The 13,611-nt window shown below is 41.5% G+C and overlaps 1 protein-coding gene across 1 annotated transcript; it reads left to right on the top strand.

Moving 5' to 3' along the window:
* The first annotated feature begins 9,437 nt into the window (after positions 1-9,437).
* Positions 9,438-12,097, top strand: LOC110497266 (CD209 antigen-like protein E). The gene is made up of 6 exons (XM_036933948.1): positions 9,438-9,677; positions 10,795-10,896; positions 11,007-11,168; positions 11,286-11,428; positions 11,529-11,629; positions 11,936-12,097. The coding sequence occupies exons 1-6, from the start codon at positions 9,536-9,538 to the stop codon at positions 12,075-12,077; spliced, it is 792 nt and encodes a 263-aa protein (XP_036789843.1). The 5' UTR covers positions 9,438-9,535; the 3' UTR covers positions 12,078-12,097.
* Positions 12,098-13,611: the final 1,514 nt, after the last annotated feature.

Raw genomic sequence — 13,611 nt, 5'->3', positions numbered from 1 at the left:
TATTTCTGCTTTTTGTTATCCTCTCTTTGGCTGGAAAAATGTCTGTGTTTTTCTGTGGCTATGTCTTGAGCTAACATAATCGCAAGGTATGCTATCACCGTAAATCCTCAGAGACTTTGGCTGGATTAACGAGAAGATTATCTTTAAAATGGTGTATAATACTTGTATGTTTGAGGAATTGTATTTATGAGATTGCTGTTGTTTTGAATTTGGCGCCCTGCAATTTCACTGGCTGTTGGTTAGGTGGGACGCTATCTCAGAGAAGTTAAAGAGAGAGGCCAGTTACAACAACCTGACTAAAGAGAGACCACCTACAGACCAGCTACACCAACCTGACTAAAGAGAGAGGACAGTTACAGACCAGACACAACCACCTGACTAAAGAGAGAGACCAGTTACAATAACCGGACTAAAGAGAGAGGCCAGTTACAACAACCTGACTAAAGAGAGACCACATACAGACCAGCTACAACAACCTGACTAAAGAGAGAGACCAGTTACAACAACTTGACTAATGATAGACCACCTACAGACCAGCTACAACAACCTGACTAAAGATTGAGACCGGCTAGTTCTGTTATGATCTGTTTTAGTGAACCAGTTCTTCTTTATTGTTATTGATGATAAAAACGTCTCAAATAGAGAGACAAGCTAGAGATCAGATACAACAACCGGACTAAAGAAAGACCAGCTAGAGACCAGCTACAACACCCTGACTAAAGAAAGGCGAGTTATAGACCAGTTATAATAACCTGACTACAGAGAGAGACCAGCTACAGACCACTTACAACAATCTGACTAGAGAGAGACCAGCTACAGACCAGTTACAAACATCTGACTAGAAACAGACTAGCTACAGACCAGTTACAAACATCTGACTAGAGAGAGACCAGCTACAGACCAGTTACAAACATCTGACTAGAGAGAGACCAGCTACAGACCAGTTACAAAAATCTGACTAGAGAGAGACTAGCTACCAAAACCTGGACAGCAGACAGGACTGTATCAAGAGAGTAAAAGACCTGGGGCCTCATTTATCAATACCACATTAGAACTGAATTTAGAATATTGGTATGAATAGAAACAGTTAGATTTATCAAAACAATCCTTCCAGCATCATAACCACACCAACAGGAGATATATCTTACTTTACCTTTATTTAACTAGGCAATTCAGTTAAGAAGAAATTCTTATTTTTAATGACGCTCTAGGAACAGTGGGTTAACTGGTCTAGGAACAGTGGGTTAACTGGTCTAGGAACAGTGGGTTAACTGCCTGGCAGAACGACAGACCTTGTCAGCTCGGGGGTTTGAACTTGCAACCTTTTGGTTACCAGTCCAATGCTCTAACCACTAGCCTACCCTGTCACCCCAAGATAACCTTTGATAAATACCAAATTGTTCTCAGCCTCAGTGCTCTTGCACAACCTTGGCTAGTTGGATATTGAAATGCCTCTAATTAATCATATAGGGTCAAAATAAACCCTTTAAAGCCCGTGGGAATATACAACGCCGTATGTGATATAGGCTACAAAGGCACAACCAAAAGAACCTTAGAATGATAATAATCCAGACTGTAATACAGGTGCTAGTGTCAGAGATTGAGGTCAACCAACATGTTTTAATTGTCTCACTCAGTTGTGGTTTGAACAGTAAAAATTAAAACATAGCTACAAAGAGAGGACCATTAGGACAATTTAAGGTGCTTTATCAACGGCACATTTACTACAAATGAGTGGTCAACACTAACCAATAAACCATCCATCCTCAACAGCTCCCTACTGTAGGTGTGTAGGCCAACATGAACAGAATGAAAGAGTGAGCGTTCCAACTGGCCACCTGCCAGCACATTCAGCAGCGTTGTTCACCTGCACATAAAGAGTGGAAGCCTTTTCTGTTGACATAGTTGAACTGGTTTTGGGATGGTGATGTGGGTGCTGTCTATTGATCCATTTGTAATTGGAAATCTACTGATGACAAAAAAAACGATTGATTTCAACCTGTTGCACGATGACTTATGGAAATTGTATGTTACAGTTAATTTTGCTGATGACTAAATCCAAAACATTGGCTCATAAAGGGATGTCAGATGGCAAATCGGCTCCCGCTGAAAAGTGCTGGTTGGATGGCACTTGATGTGCGCTGGACTGACATTTTTTGCCTTTCTTAGGTAGGTCTTAAATCCTCGAAAAGATCCAATACGATTGGTTTTGGGAAATGATATCTGATGAGCCAATCTGTACTTTCTGTAAAAAAATTAAAAAAAACACGCTCTGCTAAATGCAGTGTGTGACAAACCTTCTAACAGAGCAACATCAGGCATCTCTAATTCCATTTCCATTATCTCAGTCTTCTGGTATTTCTACAATGGTTTCACTTTAACACGTGTCTCTAATTGAACATATTACCCTACTTTATATTGATTATTATCGTAACAAATGCACTGATGTGGTGAAATTATAATTAGTCTGTCAAGATCTGTTGCATTAATTCACAATGGAAGTAGAACTACATTATTACTCACACAATTTCAACATATATTTTCCCCATATTTGACAAGCAGTTCCCTTATTCCACCACTTGGCACTCATTATTCCTAGCGGATGGTCATGTCTGTGTATAAATTCAAGCAAACATTAATATAAATCTCAGTCTTTGCGTGGAAATGACGCTACGCATGGTTTACTAACAGATTTGTGTCTGTCTGCGGGTGATGAGGCCTCTGGTGATCATTAAAACCGGTTAGATATAGGGGGCAGTATTTCCACTTTGGATGAATTGCGTGCCCATAGTGAACTGCATCAAAATCTGTCCTAAATTGCTAATATATGCATATTATTATTAATATTGGATAGAAAACACTGAAGTTTCTAAAACCATTTGAATTATGTCCGTGAGTATAACAGAACTCACAGGGCAGGCAATCTTCCGAACAAGTTTTGAAATCCTGACAGTTGGGGCAACTTTGACGTCATCGCCCCCTCCCTTCCCAACAAGTTATGGATCTGGAAACACTTCCTACGTCTTCCACTAGATGTCCCCATTCAGTAGAAAGTGTAATGGAGCATTTGCTGTGAACTTTGACCTAATGGGTTGGAAAGTAGTCGGTGTCGCAAGAGAATGCCATTTTGTTGTGGTGCATTTGTCTTTGAGTGCTACGGCTGTTCCAATCAGCCCCAGATGAAAACGAATGATCCGGTTGGAATGTTATTGGATATATATGATTATAACATCCTGAAGATTGATTCTGCACTTAGTTTGACCAGTTTCTTCGACCTGTAATATGTCTTTTGGAAGTTTTCATGCAAAGTTATCCTGGACCAGAAGTCATTTTTTTGGGCATGTGAGCTGAAAGTGATAGCAAATGCTGCTACTTGGACACTAGAATTGAACATTATGGAACAAAACGATTTATCGTTGAACTAGGACTCCTTGCACTACATTCTGATGAAAGGTAAGGGAATATTTATTTATGTTGTTTATGTTTATTTATATATTTATTTATGTTGTAATTTTGCATTTCTGTTGACTCCAACATGGCGGAGAAATATTGTTACGTCTGAGCGCCGTCTCAGATTATTGCAATGTTAGGCTTTTTCTGTAACGTAAAAAAAAATGTGACACAGCTGTTGCACTAAGAACCAGTGTATCTTTAATTATATGTAGAACATGTATCTTTAGTCAAAGTTTATGATGAGTATTTCTGTTATCTGGCGTAACTTTCTATAATTCCTCCAGATATTTTGAAGTATTTTCTGAACATGGCGTCAATGTAAACCAAGATTTATGGATATAAAATGCATATTATCGAACAAAATATAAATGTACTGTGTAGCATGTCATATGACTGTCATCTGATGAAAATTTTCAAGAGGTTAGTGAATGATTTTTTTTTTATCCTGCTTTTGTGATTCTATCTTTTGCTGGAAAAAATGGCTACGTTCTTTCTTTGGTTTGGTGGTGGTCTAACATAAATATATGTTGTGTTTTCGCTGTAAAACATTTAAAAAATCTGACACGCTGGGTAGATGAACAAGGTGTTTATCTTTCATTTGAGGTATTGGACTTGTTAATGTGTCGAGGTTAAATATTTCTAAATAATATTTTTGCATTCCCTCCGCCACCTTTTCAGCTGAACGGGGGGGTGGAGTTCCCTGGGGGGAACCCCTCGCCTTAACAAGATTTAACCTCTTAAAGCTAGGGGACAGAATTTTCACTTTTGGATAAATAGCGTGCCCAATTTCAACTTCCTGCTACTCATGCCAAGAATATAAGATATGCATATTATTCATAGATTTGGATAGAAAACACTCTGAAGTTTCTAAAAACTGTTTGAATCATGTCTGTGAGTATAACAGAACTTATGTAGCAGGCAAAACACCGAGGACTAACTGTTCAGAATTATTTTATTTTTTTCCCATCTCTCTTCCCTATAATTGTCTTTGCCATTGGAAATGTAATAGGAACATATTTTCAGTTCCTACATCTGCCACACGATGTCGCCAGTGTTTGGAATATGGCTGAGGTTATTTGTTTGTCTTAGCAGGAAGTAGGCCAACTCGGAACGGGGAACACTTTTGTGAGTTGCACAAGACGTGATGAGCAGAGTTTTTTTTATTTTCGTTCATGTATTGAATACAGATTGCCCGTCTACAATTTGACCGATTATTAACGTTTAAAAATACCTAACATTATATTACAAAAGTAGTTTGAAATATTTTGGCAAAGTTTATAGGCAACTTTTGAAATATTTTGTAGTGACGTTGAGTTTTTCTAAGCTGTTTTTTTATGGATCAAACGGGCTTTATAAATGGAAATTTTCGATATGCATGGACAGATTTAATCGTACAAAAGGACCAATTGTGATGTTTATGGGACATATTGGAGTGCCAACAAAAGAATCTCGTCAAAGGTAATGCATATTTTATATTTTATTTCAGTGCTTTGTGTAGCGCCTGCTACGCTAGCTCCATTGTTTACTGCTCGTGAGGGTGGCTGCAGGCTATCAGATAATAGCTTCATATGCTTTCGCCGAAAAGCATTTAAAAAATCTGACATGTTGGCTGGATTCACAACGAGTGTAGCTTTAATTGAGTATCTTACATGTGTGATTTAATGAAAGTTTGAATTTTATAGCATTTTATTTGAATCTGGCGCTCTGCATTTCCCCTGGAAATTGGCCACTTGAGACGCTAGCGTCTCTCCTATCCTCAAGAGGTTTTAACCAACAGAAAAACATCCTATGGCGTTCTGCATTAGCATCAAACAGCCCCCGTGATATGCAACTTTTCAGGGAAGCTAGAAACCAATATACACAGGCAGTTAGAAAAGCCAAGGCTAGCTTTTTCAAGCAAAAATTTGCTTCCTGCAACACAAACTCAAAAAAGTTCTGGGACACTGTAAAGTCCATGGAGAATAAGAACACCTCCTCCCAGCTGCCCACTGCACTGAAGATAGGAAACACTGTCACCACCGATAAATCCACTATAATTGAGAATTTCAGTAAGTATTTTTCTACGGCTGGCCATGCTTGCCATCTAGCTACCCCTACCCCGGTCAACAGCACTGCACCTCCCACAACAACTCGCCCAAGCCATCCCCATTTCTCCTTCTCCCAAATCCAGTCAGCTGATGTTTTGAAAGAGCTGCAAAATCTGGACCCCTACAAATCAGCTGGGATAGACAATCTGGACCCTCGCTTTCTAAAACTATCCGCCGCCATTGTTGCAACCCCTATTACCAGCCTGTTCAACCTCTCTTTCGTATCGTCCGAGATCCCTAAAGATTGGAAAGCTGCCGTGGTCATCACCCTCTTCAAAGGGGGTGACACCATAGACCCAAACTGTTACAGACCTATATCAATCCTGCCCTGCCTATCTAAAGACTTCGAAAGCCAAGTTAATAAACAGATGACTGACCATTTCGAATCCCACCGTACCTTCTCCGCTGTGCAATCCTGTTTCCGAGCCGGTCACGGGTGCACCTCAGCTACGCTCAATGGAGCAGCCTAGTGGTTAGAGCGTTGAGCTAATAACCGAAAGGTTGCAAGTTCAAATCCCTGAGCTGACAAGATAAAGATCTGTCGTTCTGCCCCTGAACAAGGCAATTAACCCACTGTTCCTAGGCCGTCATTGAAAATAAGAATTTGTTCTTAACTGAGCAGAGTATTGGAAGCTATTTTGTAGTTAAATAAAGGTAAAAATAAAAAATGTAATAAACGATATCAGCAGACTCAATAGCCTTGGTTTTTCTAATGACTGCCTCGCCTGGTTCACCAACTACTTTGCAGAAAGAGTTCAGTGTGTCAAATCGGAGGGCATGTTTTCCGGACCTCTGGCCAGTCTCTATGGGGGTACCACAGGGTTCAATTCTGGGGCCGACTCTTTTCTCTGTATATATCAATGATGTCGCTCTTGCTGTGGGTGATTCCCTGATCCACCTCTACGCAGACAACACCATTCTGTATACTTCTGGCCCTTGCTTGGACACTGTGCTAACTAACCTCCAAACAAGCTTCAATGCCATACAACACTCCTTCCGTGGCCTCCAACTTCTCTTAAACACTAGTAAAACCAAATGCATGCTTTTCAACCGTTCGCTGCCCGCACCCGCCCGCTCGAATAGCATCACCACCCTGGATGGTTCCGACCTGGAATATGTGGAAAACTATAAATACCTAGGTGCATGGTTAGACTGTAAACTCTCCTTCCAGACTCATATTAAACATCTCCAATCCAAAATCAAATCTAGAATCGGCTTTCTATTTCGCAACAAAGCCTTCTTCACTCACGCCGCCAAACTTACCCTAGTAAAACTAACTATCCTACCGACCCTCGACTTTGGCGATGTCATCTACAAAATAGCTTCCAATACTCTGCTCAGCAAACTGGATGCAGTCTATCACTGTGCCATCCATTTTTTTACCAAATCACTTTATACCACCCACCACTGCGACCTGTATGCTCTAGTCGTCTCGCCCTCGTTACATATTCATCGCCAGACCCACTGGCTCCAGGTCATCTATAAGTCTATGCTACGTAAAGCTCCACCTTATCTCAGTTCACTGGTCATGATAACAGCACACGTTCCAGCAGGTATATCTCACTGATCATCCCCAAAGCCAACACCTCTTTTGGCCGCCTTTCCTTCCAGTTCTCTGCTGCCAGTGACTGACGAATTATAGGTTGTAGGACGTCCTCCGGACGTTGTCATCATTTATGTGTAAGTTTATGGAAGAGGGTGAGAACCACGAGACTCCAAAAGAGGTCAGCTGCCCTCCGGCTACACCATGGTACTACCCTACATAGTGTTGCTGATGCTACTGTTGACCTTCTTTGCAAAACAATCGGTTTTAATCAATTATTTTGTGACGTGAACACATTTAGTTGAGTTTGGTCTAAAAATAATAATAATAATTAAATCATGAAATTCATGAGGAGGATGGTCCTCCCCCTCCTTCTCTGAGGAGCCTCCACTGATGCGCAAACATTTTCCATTTAAAACTTATGATTAATACGCAGACATAGATTTCCACCATTTCCGTCCCCTTTACTGTGGAAATGGCCAACGGAACCAGAGGAACCTTTACCATCCGAGCCACATCGCTTCCTTATTCCCTGTAAGCATCTCCATGAGCTTCATGGCACCCACTAGCACCCTGTCAGGAACGGACATCACCTTGACCATCGGGGCCGAGGCCACTGGAGCCGCAGACTTGAACAACACATTCCTGCATCTCTTCCTTGTCAGCAAGGTAAGGGTCTTCTTTCAAAACTCTAGAATTGCCTCCTTTTCACATGTTCTCTCTCCCTCACAGCCACTGATTTGAAAGGATATGGTTGCTCGAAGCTACCAGTTGTTATCAGCTAAATCAGTTGTCTGACTAAGCGCTCTCTCTCTCTCTATCTATCCCCTCTTCCTTCCTTCCTTCCTTCCTTGCTTCCTTCCTTCCTTCCTTCCTTCCTTCCTCGAGGTGACATTTTACTGCTCCCCAGTGCGGGCTACCAGGGTTCTTGTCTAGAAGCACGGTTTCGATTGCGCCTACAGTTTTTTTTTCAGTACTGCTGTTTAACGGACGCTCAACACAATTTCCATACAAGGACACAGAGTCAAATTTGTCACATTTGAACATTCTTAGTAAGACACTTCTGTCATCACCTTTGTGCAAAAAATATCCATTAAATTATTTAAATTTAAATAATTGTCTTTAAGGACTTCTACGGCGGTGGGCCCCAGAGCCGGGAATGTGACCCGGGTTGCCTGCAGCACAACCTGCTGTTCATAGAAGGTAGAACTGGTGGTGGCGGACAGGGCAGGCAAAGTAGGTGTAAGTCTGTTCTCATTGAAAGACTCCTTGGAGGTGGTTGTGAGCTCTACAGCCCAAAGCTGTACCTGTGGTTAGTACTAAATCCACCCAGGTCTCTGTAATCAACTCTACAGCTGTACCTGTAGTTAGTACTACATCCACCCAGGTCTCTGTCACCAACACTACAGCTGTACCTGTAGTTAGTACTACATCCACCCAGGTCTCTGTCACCAACACTACAGCTGTACCTGTAGTTAGTACTACGTCCACCAATGTCTCTGTCACCAACACTACAGCTGTACCTGTAGTTAGTACTACGTCCACCAGAGGGACACCTTTGACTCTGTCCCTGTATCTAAGGATCTGTGTGATGCTTTCTCTCCTCCAGTGGAATAGAATAGAGCTATAGAGTTGTATAGTAGTTCATGTAGGTAGAAGTCATGTGGAACAGTGGAATCAGTGCAGAGAGAGTTGAGTCATTAGACGTAACCAGTATATATGTTATGTTGTACTGAAAGACAGGGTGGAAATATTAACGTTTTATCATAATACAAGTGAAGGGTTTTTATTCTTCTTCCTCTTAAATCTGTCAAAGTGAAACTATGGAGATATTGTCAGATCTTCTGCTTTTTCATTCTGAGTAACTCTTCACAGACAGAATAGATAGAGCATAGACCCCTACATGGCCATTGGTGGCCGGTCACAACACAGGGGGAAGTTTCCCCTAAGTACAGATCTAGGATCAGGTTACTTTCCCCCAATCCCAACCTTAACCATTTGTGGAAGAAATATAAAACTGAACAAGATCAGCATCTAAGGGCAACTCCCCTCTACACCTCCAGTCAGAGTGAGATCCATAATGTGCTCTCCATTTGAAGGCTAGGGATGCTGTAAACTCAGTCATGATATATGTAGTGTATATGTCAATTAACAGGATCCCAATTTATTTTAGCAGATACAAAATTGTGACCCTGTGAATTCACACATACATCATATATCATGATATAGAGTCACATAATGTATATTATCAAACTAAGGCTGGTGGAAGTCACATGGTGGCCAGTGTTGTGTTGATTTCACAATTTTTCATCCACTGTGGTTGACTGATAAGGAGTTTCACTACCTAAAGTCACACAGACGCAGAACAGCACAGGGAGACAACACATCTAGATGCACATTAGAGTTGAGGTAAGAAGTAGAAGTTACTGTATTTGACCACCAGTGTGTTAAGATGTCAGAGGGAGTCTATGAAAACCCAGAACCATTTAAAGACGATGAGCCTGATGCTATGAAGAACACAGACATTGATGGCCAAATATATTCCAATGTAAGAGCCTTCAAGCCCAGTCCAAGAGATGGAATTGTTGCTTCAGGTAAGATTGCACGAACACACACACACACACACACACACACACACACACACACACACACACACACACACACCACACACAATATATTAAACAGGTGAGATTACCCAGTATTTCTATACCTTTATTTGTCCCAATCCTAGATTATACAGTAATACACATTACTAAAGATGTTACTTTAATAATGTGTTATTCAGTGCATGTTCAGTGGTGGAAGAGACCCTCTGGAGTTGCTGCAGTGGGTCTGGGGCTGCTGTGTGTTCTAATCATCTTTGACAGTCAGTCTTTGTTGTCAAGTTACATATAAGCACAACATCAAATGCTCATGTTTGACTGTTACATATGATATTTAATATATGTTAATAGCTAGCCTTTGTTCTCCACTTCCCCTGTATGATCTATATCTTCCTGGTATGTTAGTGTTCTGTCCAACATCACAAATAGCAAGTCCCATTCCCTGGACACGAGGAATGTGTTGAGATACACTCTGGACAAGATGATCATGTAGAGACATGGAATAATTTATATTATGCAGCAGAAAATGGTTTAACAATAACCACTGGTAACAATCTTTTGCATAACTACACACACAAGTTTTCAAACTTGTAAACATTTTTGTATTATCATAGCCACAACTTCCCATGTCATTTTGTTGTTACTTCCATAGAGTTAACAGCTACAGCAGTCACACAGACACAGAAACACAGATGACTCAGAGACAGAGACGTCACTAGAAGCAGAGACTGAACGTATAGAGGGCTTGCAGTTGACATATGACGCCTCCTGGTGGCCATGTTGGAAGACCATCACATTAATTCTAGATGCAGAGACTTAATGTATAGTAAGTAGCCCTACATAGAAAGAAAGACCCAGACATTGTTAAAGATGTCAAAGGTCATCTATACTGAACCAGATATGAACAAGAAGGTCAAGTTTGACAGAGGTGAGATGGAGGAGAGGATTGTGGATATCTACGTCAGTGCAGACACCCTCAGAGACGGTGAGACCAGCACCAAGAGAGAAGAGACAGCAGACACTGCTCCTAATGATGGACCAGGAGACCAGCACTCAGGTAAAACACACACACACACAAAACATAACAGTATATTATGTGTGTCCACAGAACCTGATAGCTCAGGGAAGAGACCCTTCCTAGTTGCCGCAGTGTGTCTGGGGCTGCTGTGTGTTCTCCTACTGGCTGGGATCATAGGCCTGTCTGTCTACTGTGAGTTTGTGTCCAAGTTCATTGATTATCACCCAGTTATATAGAGGTGTAGGTTACTAAGCCTATTTACCTGGTGTTTTACCTAGTAACTATGTGTTTATACCTTGTAGATAACAGAGTCATCAAAGATTCTGAGGATAAAAGGAACAACTTGTCACAGAGTTGTTCCCTTTATGAGAATAACGCAACTGCAGAGAGAGACCAGCTACAGACCAGATACAACAACCTGACTAAAGAGAAAGGTCATATTCAGGCAAAGCTTTTTGTGATGGGTGAGATATAACTGTGATAAATTCGAAGTAAAATCAACAGTAATTATATATCATGGCTTTATGAGTATAAAGATACTGGCTAAGTTTCTCAATGTGTTCACCTTTGCTCTTCAACAGAGCAGCATTGTCAGGAGGGATGGAGATACTTTGACTCCAGTTTGTACTTCCTCTCTACTGAGAAGAAAACCTGGGAGGAGAGCAGACAGGATTGCAAGAGGAGAGGAGCAGACCTCGTGATCATAAACAGCAGAGAGGAACAGGTGAGAGAGAGAGAGAGAGATAGAGAGAGAGAGAGATTTCCATTTCCAGCAGTACACTAATATGTGCAGTATAATACGTTTTTATCTTTCTCAACAACAGACATTTGTCTTTAACCTCCACATGAGAGCCTGGATTGGTCTGACTGACTCTGTCACTGAGGGGACCTGGAAGTGGGTGGACGGCACATCACTGACCACAGGGTGAGAGATTTGTCCATTTTACCAGTTGATATGGTGATAAAAAAACAACAAAGACATATTGCTTACCATTCATGTTCATAAAAAGGTATGTTTCCACTCATGAATGTCATTCAATGAGAACTATAGATGTATTATAGAAACCAGGTAATATTTACATATGAATGTAGTGAAATGTGTTGATGGCCCATTCTTGATAACGGTATTATCATCTTACAGAGAGTGTCTTCAAAACGTAGGACTATGTGTATAAATGAGGAGGATGTTTGTACCACAGTGTCTGACTGTCTGGTTCTCTGTGTTGTTTAGGTACTGGAGCGCAGGACAGCCTGATAATTATGGGCAGGAGGACTGTGCTGAGATATACTTTAGACAAGATGACCCTGTAAAGACATGGAATGATGACAAATGTGGCACAAATCATAACTGGATCTGTGAGAATGTGGTGTAACAATAACACAGTAACAAACATTCTGTCTCCTCTCTGTGTGTCTCTCTGTGTCTCTCAATTCATTTAAATTAAAGGGGCTTTATTGTCATGGGAAACATATGTTAACATTGCCAAAGCAAGAGAAGTAGATAATATACAAAAGTGAAATTAACAATAAAAAATAACAGTAAACATTACACTCACAGGAGTTCCAAAAGAATGAAGACATTTCAAATTCCATATTATATATATACAGTGCCTTGTGAAAGTATTCGGCCCCCTTGAACTTTGCGACCTTTTGCCACATTTCAGGCTTCAAACATAAAGATATAAAACTGTATTTTTTTGTGAAGAATCAACAACAAGTGGGACACAATCATGAAGTGGAACGACATTTATTGGATATTTCAAACTTTTTTAACAAATCAAAAACTGAAAAATTGGGCGTGCAAAATTATTCAGCCCCTTTACTTTCAGTGCAGCAAACTCTCTCCAGAAGTTCAGTGAGGATCTCTGAATGATCCAATGTTGACCTAAATGACTAATGATGATAAATACAATCCCAGTGGTTAAGGGCGCTGTACTGCAGCGCCAGCTGTGCGATCAGAGTCCCTGGGTTCGCGCCCAGGCTCTGTCGTAACCGGCCGCGACCGGGAGGTCCGTGGGGCGACGCACAATTGGCCTAGCGTCGCCCGGGTTAGGGAGGGCTTGGTCGGTAGGGGTGTCCTTGTCTCATCGCGCACCGGCGACTCCTGTGGCGGGATGGGCGCAGTGTGCGCTAACCAAGGTGGCCAGGTGCACGGTGTTTCCTCCGGCGCACTGGTGCGGCTGGCTTCCGGGTTGGATGCGTGCTGTGTTAAGAAGCAGTGCGGCTTGGTTGGGTTGTGTATCGGAGGACGCATGACTTTCAACCTTCGTCTCTCCCGAGCCCGTACGGGAGTTGTAGTGATGAGACAAGATAGTAGCCACTACAACAATTGGATACCACGAAATTGGGGAGAAAAAGGGGTAAAATTAAAAAAATTAAATAAAAAAAAATAAAAAATGATAAATACAATCCACCTCTGTGTAATCAAGTCTCCGTATAAATGCACCTGCACTGTGATAGTCTCAGAGGTCCGTTAAAAGCACAGAGAGCATCAACTTTCATCAACAACTTTCGCAAGGCACTGTATACAGTGTTGTAACGATGTACAAATGGTTAATGTACAAAAGGGAAAATAAATCAACATAAATACAGAGCCTTGAGGCCTCATTTATAAATACTACTACTACTTAACCAATCAGAGTCTAAGCCCTGTTCTGTCCATAGTTTTCCACCATTTCAGTCCCATTCACCGTAGAAACGGCCAACAGAACCTGAGGAACCTTTACCGTCCGAGCCACCAACGATCGCAGATTCACTTCTTCCTTCCCTGCCAACATCTCCATGGTGACTGGGGGCGCTGCGGCCAACGGTACAGTGAGCCTCATGATGCCCGCCAGCACCCCGTCAGGAACAGATGTAACCCTGTCCGTTGTCAGCAAAGTAAGGGTCTTGTTTCAAAACTCTAAA

This window comes from Oncorhynchus mykiss, chromosome 10 (genome assembly GCF_013265735.2).
Source record: "Oncorhynchus mykiss isolate Arlee chromosome 10, USDA_OmykA_1.1, whole genome shotgun sequence".
NCBI lineage: Eukaryota > Metazoa > Chordata > Actinopteri > Salmoniformes > Salmonidae > Oncorhynchus > Oncorhynchus mykiss.
This window is presented reverse-complemented; position numbering and strand designations above follow the sequence as displayed.

Coding starts and splice junctions, on each gene's coding strand:
- LOC110497266 (XM_036933948.1), top strand. CDS start 9,536: ATGTCAGAGGGAGTCTATGAAAACCCAGAACCATTTAAAGACGATGAG. Junction 10,897..11,006: donor CATAGGCCTGTCTGTCTACT/GTGAGTTTGTGT, acceptor TATACCTTGTAG/ATAACAGAGTCATCAAAGAT. Junction 11,630..11,935: donor GGCACATCACTGACCACAGG/GTGAGAGATTTG, acceptor TGTGTTGTTTAG/GTACTGGAGCGCAGGACAGC.